Below are 14,297 nucleotides of genomic sequence, written 5' to 3'. Positions count from 1 at the left end.
TGTCCATCCCTGGGCGTGTGGCTGTGGTTCTGTGTCCGTCCCTGGGCGTGTGGCTGTGGATCTGTGTCCGTCCCTGGGCGTGTGGCTGTGGATCCGTGTCCGTCCCTGGGCGTGTGGCTGTGGATCCGTGTCCGTCCCTGGGCGTGTGGCTGTGGTTCTGTGTCCGTCACTGGGCGTGTGGCTGTGGTTCTGTGTCCGTCCCTGGGCGTGTGGCTGTGGTTCCGTGTCCGTCCCTGGGCGTGTGGCTGTGGATCCGTGTCCATCCCTGGGCGTGTGGCTGTGGTTCTGTGTCCGTCCCTGGGCGTGTGGCTGTGGTTCTGTGTCCGTCCCTGGGCGTGTGGCTGTGGTTCTATGTCCGTCCCTGGGCGTGTGGCTGTGGTTCTATGTCCGTCCCGGGGCGTGTGGTTGTGGTTCTGTGTCCGTCCCTGGGCGTGTGGCCCTGGTTCTGTGTCCGTCCCTGGGTGTGTGGCTGTGGGTCTGTGTCGGGCCCTGGGCGTGTGGCTGTGGTTCTGTGTCCGTCCCTGGGCGTGTGGCTGTGGTTCTGTGTCCGTCCCTGGGCGTGTGGCTGTGGATCCGTGTCCGTCCCTGGGCGTGTGGCTGTGGTTCTGTGTCCGTCCCTGGGCGTGTGGCTGTGGTTCTATGTCCGTCCCGGGGCATGTGGCTGTGGTTCTGTGTCCCGGGGCGTGTGGCTGTGGTTCTGTGTCCGTCCCGGGGCGTGTGGCTGTGGTTCTGTGTCCGTCCCTGGGCGTGTGGCTGTGGTTCTGTGTCCGTCCCTGGGCGTGTGGCTGTGGTTCTATGTCCGTCCCTGGGTGTGTGGCTGTGGTTCCGTGTCCGTCCCTGGGCGTGTGGCTGTGGTTCCGTGTCCGTCCCTGGGCGTGTGGCTGTGGTTCTGTGTCCGTCCCTGGGCGTGTGGCTGTGGATCTGTGTCCGTCCCGGGGCGTGTGGCTGTGGTTCTGTGTCCGTCCCGGGGCGTGTGGCTGTGGTTCTGTGTCCGTCCCAGGGCGTGTGTTTGTGGTTCTGTGTCCGTCCCTGGGCGTGTGTTTGTGGTTCTGTGTCCGTCCCAGGGCGTGTGGCTGTGGTTCTGTGTCCGTCCCTGGGCGTGTGGCTGTGGTTCTGTGTCCGTCCCAGGGCGTGTGGCTGTGGATCTGTGTCCGTCCCTGGGCGTGTGGTCCCGGGGCGTGTGGCTGTGGTTCTGTGTCCGTCCCTGGGCGTGTGGCTGTGGTTCTGTGTCCGTCCCAGGGCGTGTGGCTGAGGATCTGTGTCCGTCCCTGGGCGTGTGGTCCCGGGGCGTGTGGCTGTGGTTCTGTGTCCGTCCCTGGGCGTGTGGCTGTGGTTCTGTGTCCGTCCCTGGGCGTGTGGCTGTGGTTCTATGTCCGTCCCTGGGCGTGTGGCTGTGGTTCTGTGTCCGTCCCGGGGCGTGTGGCTGTGGTTCTGTGTCCGTCCCTGGGCGTGTGGCTGTGGTTCTGTGTCCGTCACTGGGCGTGTGGCTGTGGTTCCGTGTCCGTCCCTGGGCGTGTGGCTGTGGTTCTGTGTCCGTCCCTGGGCGTGTGGCTGTGGTTCTGTGTCCGTCCCTGGGCGTGTGGCTGTGGTTCCGTGTCCGTCCCGGGGCGTGTGGCCCTGGTTCTGTGTCCGTCCCTGGGCGTGTGGCTGTGGTTCTGTGTCCGTCCCGGGGCGTGTGGCTGTGGTTCTGTGTCCGTCCCTGGGCGTGTGGCTGTGGTTCTGTGTCCGTCCCTGGGCGTGTGGCTGTGGTTCTGTGTCCGTCCCTGGGCGTGTGGCTGTGGTTCTGTGTCCGTCCCTGGGCGTGTGGCTGTGGTTCTATGTCCGTCCCTGGGCGTGTGGCTGTGGTTCTATGTCCGTCCCGGGGCGTGTGGCTGTGGTTCCGTGTCCATCCCAGTGTGTTTGGCTGTGGTTCCGTGTCCGTCCCAGGGCGTGTGGCTGTGGATCCGTGTCCGTCCCTGGGCGTGTGGCTGTGGTTCCGTGTCCGTCCCTGGGCGTGTGGCCCTGGTTCTGTGTCCGTCCCTGGGCGTGTGGCTGTGGTTCCGTGTCCGTCCCTGGGCGTGTGGCTGTGGTTCTGTGTCCGTCCCTGGGCGTGTGGCTGTGGTTCTGTGTCCGTCCCTGGGCGTGTGGCTGTGGTTCTGTGTCCGTCCCTGGGCGTGTGGCTGTGGTTCTGTGTCCGTCCCTGGGCGTGTGGCTGTGGTTCTGTGTCCGTCCCTGGGCGTGTGGCTGTGGTTCTGTGTCCGTCCCTGGGCGTGTGGCTGTGGTTCTGTGTGGGTCCCTGGGCGTGTGGCTGTGGATCTGTGTCCGTCCCTGGGCGTGTTGCTGTGGTTCTGTGTCCGTCCTTGGGCGTGTGACTGTGGTTCTGTGTCCGTCCCTGGGCTTGTGGTCCCTGGGCGTGTGGCTGTGGTTCTGTGTCCGTCCCTGGGCCTGTGGCTGTGGTTCTGTGTCCGTCCCGGGGCGTGTGGTCCCTGGGCGTGTGGCTGTGGTTCTGTGTCCATCCCTGGGCGTGTGGCTGTGGTTCTGTGTCCGTCCCTGGGCATGTGGCTGTGGTTCTGTGTCCGTCCCTGGGCGTGTGGCTGTGGATCTGTGTGGGTCCCTGGGCGTGTGGCTGTGGTTCTGTGTCCGTCCCTGGGCGTGTGGCTGTGGTTCTGTGTCCGTCCCGGGGCGTGTGGCTGTGGTTCCGTGGCCGCAGCGTGACCCCGTGGCGGCTGCAGGTCCAACAACTTCTACCTGGCCATGCTGCTGTTCATGCTGTTCCTGTGCATGCTGCCCACCGTGTTCGCCATCGCGCGCTACCGGCCGTCCCTGCACTGCGGGCCCTTCAGGTGAGTGGCTCGCCCCCAGGCGCCTGTCCCATGTCCTCCTCCGGGTCCGGGCCGGTCGGCCGTGGGCGCGGCGACGCGGGCCCTGTCCTCCACCGGCCGCCTCCCCGCAGCGTCTCTGCTCCTCGCTCCCTGAAGGAGACGCGGCCCGGCCCGCACCCCAGAGGGCAGCAGCCTTGCTCGGTGTTTCAGGGCGATCCCCGCTGGCCAGGCTCCCCCCGCAGACTCAGGGTCCCTAAGACGGTCCTCGCCACCCCTGCTTCCACCGCGTCCGGTCAGGGGAGTTCCGGGTCACCGCCCCGCGTGTGAGCTTTTGTTCTGTTGTTGTTAATCCTCACCTGAGGACATGTTCCCATGGATTGTCAGAGAGAGCGGAAGGAGGGGGAGAGACAGAGAGAGAGACACATCGATGTGTGAGAGACACACCCGCCCCGACCAGGGCAGGGATTGAGTCTGCAACCGAGGTCCGTGCCCTTGACCAGAATAGAGCCCGGGAGCCTTCAGTCCGTGGGCCGCCCCTCTAACCACTGAGCAAACAGGCCAGGGCTATAGGTTCATTTGGATACATCTATGGAACATTTAGGGTCTGGGTGTGTATACACTATTCACACACACTCACACATTCATACACTCACACTCACACGCACACTCACACTCATACGCACTCACGCACACTTGCACACTTGCACACTCGCTCACACATGCACACTCGCTCACACACTTGCTCTCACACTCGCACACACTCATGCACACTCACACACACTTGCACACTCGCTCACACACTCGCACACACTCATGCACACACACACTTGCACACTCATGCACTCATACACACACTCGCACACACGCACACTCACACACACTTGCACACTCACACGCCCTCATACACACACTGACACACACTCTGTGATTACGGACCCACCTCCTGCTGTGCAGTGACTGGGACTCTTCCTGGGGACCCCCCTGCCCCCCCCCCCCCAGAAGAGGCTGGTGTCCTCCCAGCCAGGGGTGCACCCCGGCTTCCTCACTGACCTTGAGGACCGCTCTCCAGCCAACCAGGCCCCCCTCTCTCTACCCCCCCCCCCCCCGCAGCGGGCAGGAGAAGATCTACGACGTGGTGGCGGAGACGGTGGCCGACCTGCCCGCCTGGTGCGGCGCGGTGGTGGGCTACGTGAGCAGCCCCGTGGTGATCCTGCCCGCCGTGCTGCTGCTCTTGTGAGTGCCCCCCACCCCCACCCCGCAGACGGGGTCCCGCCCCCCACAATGCCATACAAACCGGGGCGTCTGTGCAAGTCACCGCCGGGCCGAGGGCCTGAGCAGGGGCCTGGGCGGAGGGAGGGCAGCGGGAGGGTGTCCCCACGGCCTCTGGCGTCCTGTGGGCCCACCGATGGGGCGCAGGCCATGGGCGCCTCCTGTCCCCGGAGGTCAGCTGCCGCAGGAGGGCCCTCACGTGCGCTGAGCCCCCCGGCCGGTCCACTAGATCCGCTCCCGTCTGCGCTGTAGCCGTGCAGCGGAGGCTGCTGGGAAGAGCAAGGCCAGAGAGGGAAGCAGCCGGGCCGGGCTCCTGGGGCCTCGGTGCCCATGGCGACTGCTGAGCCCTGGGGGAGGGGCGGTGACCCCTGGCTGGGACCCCAGCGAAGCAGGGCGGGTGGCACACCCAAGCTCTGAGCTCCCAGCCCTGAGCCCTGAGCCCCGAGCCCTGAGCTCTAAGCCCTGATCACCGAGCCCCGAGCCCCGATCCCTGATCCCTGAGTCCCGATCCCCGATCCCCGAGCTCTGAGCCCTGATCCCCGAGCTCTGAGCCCTGATCCCCGAGCCCTGAGCCCTGAACTCCGAGCCCTGAGCCCTGATCCCGGAGTCCTGAGCCCTGATCCCCGAGCCCTGAGCCCTGAACTCCGAGCCCTGAGCCCTGATCCCGGAGTCCTGAGCCCTGATCCCCGAGCCCTGAGCCCTGATCCCCGAGCTCTGAGCCCTGATCCCCGAGCCCTGAGCCCTGAACTCCGAGCCCTGAGCCCTGATCCCGGAGTCCTGAGCCCTGATCCCCGAGCCCTGAGCCCTGAACTCCGAGCCCTGAGCCCTGATCCCGGAGTCCTGAGCCCTGATCCCCGAGCCCTGAGCCCTGATCCCCGAGCCCTGAGCCCTGATCCCGGAGTCCTGAGCCCTGATCCCCGAGCCCTGAGCCCTGATCCCGGAGTCCTGAGCCCTGATCCCCGAGCCCTGAGCCCTGATCCCGGAGTCCTGAGCCCTGATCCCCGAGCCCTGAGCCCTGAACTCCGAGCCCTGAGCCCTGATCCCGGAGTCCTGAGCCCTGATCCCCGAGCCCTGAGCCCTGAACTCCGAGCCCTGAGCCCTGATCCCTGAGTCCTGAGCCCTGCCTGATCCCCGAGCCCTGATCCCCGAGCCCTGAGCCCTGAGCCCTGATCCCCGAGCTCTGAGCCCTGATCCCCGAGCCCTGAGCCCTGATTCCCGAGCTCTGAGCCCTGATCCCAGAGCCCTGAGCCCTGAACTCCGAGCCCTGAGCCCTGATCCCGGAGTCCTGAGCCCTGATCCCCGAGCCCTGAGCCGTCTTTCCTCCCCAGCATGCTCATCTACTACCTGCAGAGCATCGCCCGGTCCCTGAGGCTCAGCAACCGCCAGCTCCGCATGCAGATCCAGAACGCAAGTACCCCCCCTCCCCGCCGTGACGAAGGGGCAGGTCCCGCCAGCAGGGGGCGCCCATGAGGCCTCTCATTCTCAAATCCCTGGGACTCCCGGCTCCCGCGGGGGGTGCAAGGCCACCTCTCCGCCTCCCGGGATCACCCAGGGTCATTGCTGAGAGTCCCCCGGGGCAGGGGGCCCCCCATTTGCCCAGGAACGAAATGAGGCTGCCCCAGCACTTGGATGCCCCGAGCACTTGAGCGCCATCTGGTGGCCATGCCCAGCCCTGCAGGCGTGGGCTCTTCCGGGGGCTGTGGGATCCGTGTCATCGTGGGCATCTGAGCCCAGAGACACTATTTGGACCCCAAAACCACCTTTTCCTTATCTCTTAGATTCTAGTGGCTCTTAAACCTTAGCTGTCAGAACAGTCAGAGGGAGCCCACGGCTCCCCCCCCCCCCAAAAAAAATAAAAAATCCTTCCACACTCTCCACTCCTCCCACAGCCAGCGGCTCCCCCAGGGCCAGCACAGCTTCACCCCGTCCCAGAACCCTTGCCAGGAACCTCCACCTCTTAAAGTTTTTCTTAAAAACACCTCCCATGAATATCGGTTCCGGTGCAGAAATACTAGCGCGTCCCGTCCCCTAAGCTGTTTAAAAAGAAAAGCATTTGGCCGAAACCGGTTTGGCTCAGTGGATAGAGCGTCGGCCTGCGGACTCAAGGGTCCCGGGTTCGATTCCGGTCAGGGGCATGTACCTTGGTTGCGGGCACATCCCCAGTAGGAGGTGTGCAAGAGGCAGCTGATCGATGTTTCTCTCTCATCGATGTTTCTGACTCTCTATCCCTCTCCCTTCCTCTCTGTAAAAATCAATAAAATATTAAGAAAAAAAGAAAAGCATTTGGAGCAGCAGAAGGCGTCCCCCGTGTTGCCAGGCACATCTTGTCTGTGTCCCGGCCCCGTCATTGGCGGGACCTCACGGTCCCTCGGGCGCTGGAATGCCACCTGTGAGGCGTAAGCGTTAGCGCCAGGGTCAGCGCCTGCTCGCTGCCCCGGGGGCAGGGTCACGGCCAAAGGTACCAGGGAGTTGGCTCATGCCTTTTCCCCCAAGATCAGCACCTGCCCCTGATTCCTGCGACACCCAAACAACGTGATTGTCGTCTACGTTGCAGGCGAGATCTGAAGATAAGAAGAAGGTTGCCCAGATGGTAGAAGGTGAGTGGAAGAACAGTGAGCGGGTGTCCTCGTGGGCGGCGTTGAAAAAGACAGCGGTTTCAGGCGCCCGGCCGGCAAACACTCCCGCTGCACTCTGCTTTCCCCGCTCACCAGGCACCAAGGAATGGACTCTAGGGACATCGGGTGGGTTTAAGTCTACAATGTCCACGGGACACCGGGCCTGGGCGTAACCCCAGCGCAGGTGTGAAGGCAGGAGGACAGTGTGGAGCCGGAGAGGAAACCATGAGAACGTCTTTGTCTTGTTCACTTTTGTGCTTTGTTCCATGTCCCATGGGTTCCTTGCAAGGCTCCCCCTCAGGCCTCTGCCCAGGCCCCGCCTCTTTGGGCCCAGGCCCCGCGTCCCTAGGCCCAGGCCCCGCCTCCCTAGGCCCAGGCCACGCCTCCTTACACCCAGGCCCCGCCTCTTTGGGCCCAGGCCCTGCCTCCCTAGGCCCAGGCCACGCCTCCTTAGGCCCAGGCCACGCCTCCTTACACCCAGGCCCCACCTCCTCAGGCCCAGACCATGCCTCCTTACACCCAGGCCCCGCCTCCTTAGGCCCCGGCCCCGCCTCCTTAGACCCAGGCCCCGCCTCCTCAGGCCCAGGCCCCACCTCCTTAGGCCCAGACCATGCCTCCTTACACCCAGGCCCCGCCTCCTCAGGCTCAGGCCCCACCTCCTTAGGCCCAGGCCCCGCCTCCTTAGGCCCAGGCCCCGCCTCCCTAGGCCCAGGCCCCACCTCCTTAGGCCTAGGCCCCGCCTCCCTAGGCCCAGGCCCCGCCTCCTTAGGCCCCTCTGCCCACAACTGCAGGGCAGGGCCCAACCACAGTCCAAAGCCCAAGCCAGGGTCCTGAATAAGGAACCACACCCCATGGCACACCTCACCCTCCTCTGTCCCCCCACCTGAGCTCAGAGGGAAGGAGAGACTCCCCAGAACCAGGGAAAGAACGAGGAGCAGGAGTCGGGGGCCGGAAGGGGGTCGCGGCAGGCACAGGTGCAGGGGGGCAGGCCCTGGGACCCCCACAGCTCAGCTCAGAGGGTGACAAGCAGAACTGGCACAGGGCACGGTCTCCCTCGGAGAAGGAGGGCGGAGGAGACCCAGGGGGCGGGGGCGGCTCTCTGAGCAAGTGGGCGGGCCCTTCCCCCGGAGGAGGCCTGGGTGAGGGGCCCCGGACCCCGGACCCCCTGCCCGCCCACGCCTGGAGGTGCCTGTGGAGGGACGCCCCTCAGGCTGTAACCCCCGCCCTGATGGTCCAGTGTCGCTCACAGCAGAGCCGTGGCTTCCTTGGGTGCCGGTAGCACCGGCCAGGGTCCCCTTCCCAGCTCCAGGTCACGCCTTTTTCCCAGAATGCTCTGTGACTGTCCCCCAAACCTCGCCTTCGCCCTGTAAGCTTTCTGGTGTCCAGCCCAGAGGCAGAACCGGAGCCCGATGCTGGGGATCACCCGCTACGCCTCCTGGGCCCCGACGGTGCGCCCCAAAGCCTGGGGCGGGCATGGCTCCTCCCACCCCGCCAGCTCTCCCTGAATTGGGGCCTGTGGTGGCCCAAGGCCCGGCTGTGGGAAGTCATGGCACGTGCAGTCCCCGCCCCTGACCCCCCTTCATCCCCCCCCCCCCCCCCGCAGCTCACTGCTCACGGCCTCTCCCCGCAGCCCGGATCCAGACCCAGGAGGAGGGCCCCGCGAGGCTGCCCCGCGACGGGGACCCCGGCAGCCAGCCGCCCCAGGACAACGGCCACGCCGTCAGCGTTGACTCGCCCAGCAGCAAGAGAGGCCGGGGGGACACGGCCGCCCAGCCCGCGCCCCAGAGCCCCCCACCAGGGCCCGGCAGCCCCAGCGCCCTCCTCCCCGGCGCCCCCAGGTCCTGGCCGGAGCGCAGCGCCAGGAGGTGAGCTTCACCGCTGCCTCCTGGAGACGGTTGTGAGATGGTCAGCATGGCCGTGTCTGTCATGGGGTGGGGGTGGGGGAGGGAGGCAGGTCTGGGTTTGTCCCCCACGAGGGGGGGAGTATTTTTGTTTAAAGACAATGACTAAGTTAACAAAGACCCCGAGTCTCGCTGTGTGAGGGGCTGAGCTCCTGTCTCTGTGGGGCCTTGACAAGGAGGAGGGTCCATGAGTCCCGCAGGCTCTGGGTGACTGTCCGTGAGGCTGGACAGTTAGTTGTGTGGCTGAGGGGGCGAGGGCATGCTTCTAACCCGTGTGCCACCGGTGCCGCCCCACTGTGTGCTCCTGACTGTCCCACTGTGTGCTCCTGGCCGCCCCACTGTGTGCTCCTGACTGTCCCACTGTGTGCTTCACCGGTGCCGCCCCACTGTGTGCTCCACCGGTGCCGCCCCACTGTGTGCTCCACCGGTGCCGCCCCACTGTGTGCTCCACCGGTGCCGCCCCACTGTGTGCTCCACCGGTGCTGTCCCACTGTGTGCTCCACCGGTGCCGCCCCACTGTGTGCTCCACTGGTGCCGCCCCACTGTGTGCTCCACTGGTGCCGCCCCACTGTGTGCTCCACTGGTGCTGCCCCACTGTGTGCTCCTGACCATCCCACTGTGTGCTCCTAGCCGCCCCAATGTGTGCTCCTAACCGTCCCACTGTGTGCTCCTCTTGGCCGTCCCACTGTGTGCTCCTGGCCACCCCACTGTGTGCTCCTGGCCTCCCCACTGTGTGCTCCTGAACATCCCACTGTGTGCTCCTGAACGTCCCACTGTGTGCTCCTGGCCTTCCCTCTGTGTGCTCCTGGCCGCCCCACTGTGTGCTCCTGGCCGCCCCACTGTGTGCTCCTGGCCGTCCCTCTGTGTGCTCATGGCCGCCCCACTGTGTGCTCCTGGCCGCCCCACTGTGTGCTCCTGGCCTTCCCTCTGTGTGCTCATGGCCGCCCCACTGTGTGCTCCTGGCCGCCCCACTGTGTGCTCCTGGCCGTCCCTCTGTGTGCTCATGGCCGCCCCACTGTGTGCTCCTGGCCGCCCCACTGTGTGCTCCTGGCCGTCCCACTGTGTGCTCCACTGGTGCCATCCCACTGTGTGCTCCTGGCCATCCCACTGTGTGCTCCTGGCCGCCCCAATGTGTGCTCCTCTTGGCCGCCCCACTGTGTGCTCCTGACCATCACACTGTGTGCTCCACTGGTGCTGCCCCATTGTGTGCTCCACTGGTGCCGTCCCACTGTGTGCTCCTGACCGTCCCACTGTGTGTCCTGACCGCCCCACTGTGTGCTCCTGGTCACCCCAATGTGTGCTCCTCTTGGCCGTCCCACTGTGTGCTCCTGAACGTCCCACTATGTGCTCCTGGCCGCCCCACTGTGTGCTCCTGGCCGTCCCACTGTGTGCTCCTGCACCAAGGGGCCATGATGGGACCTATTAGCAACTCCCTCGCAGCCTCCCTGGAGATGGGGCGCCCTGGTGGCATTAGGGCTCTCTGAACCCCGGAGGAGAGGCCTGTCCCCAGTGGACACCCTGTGACGCAGTGAGACCTCCGGAGCCGCTGTTCCTGCTCCGGGGCCCAGTGGCGGGGGACGGAGAGCGCCGGCCACACACGTGACCACCCCCGTCCTACAGGCGCCCCCGTGGTCCGCGGGCGGGCCCAGGCGACCGGCCCAGGAGCAGGCCCCGCGCCCCGGTGACGTCTGCAAAGCGCATTGAGGATGTTCACTCCGAACCGCTCTTCCCACGGGGCTGTGAGCGCATGCGCCCGGGGGGCTCGGCCGCGGGGCCCCTTGCGCACAGGCCCCCCGCGCCCAGGTACCACCTGGTCACTGAGCGTGACGCCCACAAGACAGCCCACCCGACGCTCTGGCCGGAAGGACACTTCATGGTCGACGCCTCCGGGGCCCTGGTGGAGGTGGAGGTGTGCCCCAGGAGCATGCGCTGTGCGTCAGGGGCCCCCCGACTTGCAGGCTCCCCGGGGCTGAGTGACAGCGAGGAGGAGCCCCTGAGGGGAGGGCCGAGCCTGAGGCCTCTGCACCCCCGCTCCCTGGGCGGCCTGCCCGGGGCTCCCCACTTCTATGTTGGCAACGGGTCGAGAAGCTGGGGCTGGGGGCACGCCCTGTCTTGGGACGAGGGTTTTGGGGGTCACCTCGACGCTCCGAGGTACGTGCAGAAGAAGCCACGCCCCCGGAACGCCCCGCACTCCCACCCCCCGCTGCGGCCCCGGGGGAACCCCCAGGTCCAGCCGCCCCTCGCGGAATCGGACTCCCTGTCGGCGTCCAGCAGCGACCCCCAGGACAGCGGCGCCGACCAGTACCTGCAGGTCAGCCGCAGGCACGGCCGGCCGCCCAGGTGCGCGCGCCCCGGGGGCAGGAGCCAGGCCCCGGCGAGGCGGGAGCGCGCGGATCTGAGCGGCCTGATCTGCTCTCACGTCTAGCGGGGCTCCAGGTGCTGGGGTCCCGAGATCAGAGTCCCCCCCCCGCTCCTCCTCCCGCGCTGGGGGGCCTCCCCTCCTGAGGGCGCCTCCTGGACAGCGGCTGATCGCAGGAGACGCATGGGCTGTGTTTGGGGAGGGGGGCGGTCTCCTGTTTCAAAGACATCAGCCCTTGCCCCATGAGGTGCCCGCCTCCCCGGAGTCTGTGCTTGTCCGGATCCTGCAAACGCTGTGGGTACCTCGGTCCTGCAGAATTCATCCTCCTCATCAGCCCAGGGGGGAGAGGCTGCCATGGATCGCACCACCTCCGTGGGCTCATGACTGGGCCCTGTGCCTGTCAATCAGGCTGGACACCCAGTCCGGGGGTGGCAGGACCTGCAAGGTTTCTCGGTCCTCAACCCTCGAAGGACAGGCTTCAGGCTCCGCTGGATCCAGGACCTCAGAGGTCTCCACCCTCAGCTCTGCTCCTGCTTCTGACTGTTCTCTCCCGCGGCAGGTGGAGCCAGAATTACAGCCTCAGGAGGGTCCCGGTTACAGCCCAGCCCCTCCCAGGAACCTGAACCCCTTCCCTGCTGTTTTGGGGGGTTGGGCAGCGTGGGTCCCATTGCAGGATTAGCCAGATGCCCACCCTCCTGTTTCCATGGCAACTGTCACTCTTGCGTGCCTCCTGCCCCTGACGGATGCCTTGGGGACAGGGGTGTCGCACCTCAGTGGCTGGTACCTAAAAGAGGAAGCGATCTAGAATGCCAGGGACAGCCTTCTCTGTGGGTGCCCGCAGAGTTCCGGGACCAGGTCGCCGCTTCCACACTTGTGACAGGGGCTGTGGCACGGGCTCCGGGGGCGGGCCTGCTGTGCAGGGGGTGTGAGGGGAGAGCGCAGGCCCAGCAGGCCCTGCAGGGTGACTGCACGTGGGCGCAGCCAGGACACACCCAGGCTGCAGCGCCGATGCCTTTCGCAACAGCTCAGTGCGCCCCGGCTCTCAGCACGGGGCCCAGTGCGCCCGGCTCTCAGCATGTGGCCCAGTGCACCCAGCCCTCAGCACGGGGCCCAGTGCGCCCCGGCTCTCAGCACGGGGCCCAGTGCGCCCCGGCTCTCAGCACGGGCTGGTTAACGCACTCGGGACAGCAGGGCGGCTGGCTGGCAAGCACCCACTTCACCTGTAGCAGCAGCAGCAATGGCAGTGACTCAGTGTTTCAGTGACACGGTGTTACTGTGATACAGGAATAGTGGCCCAGATGTTACAGATGTAACCAAAGTCCACGCTCACCCCCCACACACCACTGCCGAGAGTTTGGTGTATGTCCATTCAGTTTGTGGAGTATAGTTATATACATGTGTACATGTACGTTATATGTGTGTGGGAATGCATGCTATGTACACGTGTGGAAATGTGTATGTGACATATGTGTGTGAAAATGTATCTCATAGACATGAGTGTAAATGTATGCTATATATGTGTGTAGATGTACATGTCATGTGTGTAAAGATACATGTTATATAAGTGTGTAAATGTACATGTTATATATGTGTGTAAATATATCATACACATGAGTAAATGTATGCTATATGTGTGTGTAGATGTACATGTTATATGTGTGTGCATAAATGTACATGTTATATAAGTATGTGTAAATGTATGCTATATACGTGTGTAGATGTACATGTTATATGTGTATAAATGTACATGTTATATAAGTATGTGTAAATGTATGCTACATACATGTAGATGCACATGTTATGTGTGTATATAAATGTACATTATATGTGTATAAATGTACATGTTATGTGTGTGTATGGATGTACATGTTATGTGTGTACATGTTATATACATATGTGTGTACACGTACCTGTATGTGCAGGTGCATCCGTAAACAGCACCTGTGTTTAGCTCAGCAGACCTGTCACATGCACTGCACCGCCTGCACACGTGTGTGGGGCCTGCTGGGGACATACAAAGCAGCCCACTCACGCGGCTGCATGGCGTCCATCCTGTGGACAAAGCGCCCACTGCCCACCGCCTCCTACCGACGGGCACGGAAACCACCTGCGCAGGTGCCCGCGCCCCCGGCCGCCCTGCCGGCCCCCAGTCCGGCCCCCGACAGACCCGCGGGCAGGGGACGGGGCCTCGGTGTGGCCCGCCGGGTGGGACATGCATCCACGTGGTTTGAATGAACGTGCGTTTCCCGGGTCCGCACCCGCCAGGCTCGGTCCGCAGCAGCCACAGCGGCAGCGGGAGGAAGGCGCGCACCTGCGCTCCCCATAAGCCCCTGCGCGGGGGGTGGGGTGGGGAGGGGGCCCCCACAGGCCCCTCCTGCCCCACAGCAGGTGGTATGTAGGTAAAATGCAGTGAGGGTGGGAGCCGCCTGCTCAGATCTCTCCCTAAACGCCTGGGGACAGGCTCCCCGGACTCGGATCAGCACAGGCGCCCCATTCCCAGGAAGGACAGGTCCCTGCTAAGGGGGCCTAGCCCCCCTGTCGCCCAGCCACCGTGTGTGTGGGGGGGGTGGGTGTGGGGGGGGATGGAGGGTGTTTCTGCTTTTCTTTTTTAAAAATATTTTTTTATTGATTGAGGGAGGCAGAGAGAGAAGCATCCACGATGAGAGAGAATCACGGATCGGCTGCCTCCTGCACGCCCCCCCCCCACTGGGGGTGGAGCCCACAACCCGGGCCTGTGCCCCGACCGGGAATCGAACCCGGGACCCTTCAGTCCACAGGCCGACGCCCTACCCACTGAGCCACACCGGCCAGGGCTGCTTCGCCCTTCGCCCTTTGCCGGTTCCACGGTAAACACTGCAGGAGGCAGTGAGGACACGAGCAAACATGAGCCAGAAGCTGGGCGTGTCGGGCCGTGTGCCAGCCCCGTGGCCTCAGTTTCCTGGCCTGAGACATGGGGTTGTGGCCTCTGCCTGTTGGTGCCCTGGCGGCGCCCGGAGGGCTGAGTGGCATCCCAGGGGTCAGGTGCTGAGGGAGTGGCCATGTTATATAAGTATCTATACTTATATGTATTTTATTGGCACGGGCCGAGGGACAGCGTTGCTAAGTGACGAGTAAATAAACACACGCCCCGCCCAGCACAGCCGCCCAGCACCTGCCCAGCGCCCCCGCGTCTGCGCAGAACACGGGCTCCATCCAGGAGCCTTAGCATCGCCGCCCGTGGACACGAGCCCATCCCCTCCGTGAGGCGGGCTCCCCATGCCTTCTCCATCTTTTTTAAAAATATATATTTTTTTATTGATGTCAGAGAGGAAGGGAGAGAGAGAGAGAGAAACATCCATGATGAGAGAACATC

General features: G+C 64.6%; 1 protein-coding gene across 1 annotated transcript in view; it reads left to right on the top strand.

The window, feature by feature from the left end:
• Positions 1-11,011, top strand: part of TMC3 (transmembrane channel like 3) — a 40,431-nt gene extending 29,420 nt beyond the window's left edge. Inside the window, exons 17-22 of the mRNA XM_054713174.1 lie at positions 2,712-2,822; positions 3,912-4,034; positions 5,399-5,477; positions 6,625-6,667; positions 8,316-8,550; positions 10,207-11,011. Of these exons, the coding sequence (XP_054569149.1) occupies positions 2,712-2,822; positions 3,912-4,034; positions 5,399-5,477; positions 6,625-6,667; positions 8,316-8,550; positions 10,207-11,011 (1,396 nt within the window). The remainder of the gene's footprint in view (positions 1-2,711; positions 2,823-3,911; positions 4,035-5,398; positions 5,478-6,624; positions 6,668-8,315; positions 8,551-10,206) is intronic.
• Positions 11,012-14,297: the final 3,286 nt, after the last annotated feature.

Source organism: Eptesicus fuscus, chromosome 25 (genome assembly GCF_027574615.1).
Source record: "Eptesicus fuscus isolate TK198812 chromosome 25, DD_ASM_mEF_20220401, whole genome shotgun sequence".
NCBI classification, from domain to species: domain Eukaryota; kingdom Metazoa; phylum Chordata; class Mammalia; order Chiroptera; family Vespertilionidae; genus Eptesicus; species Eptesicus fuscus.
This window is presented reverse-complemented; position numbering and strand designations above follow the sequence as displayed.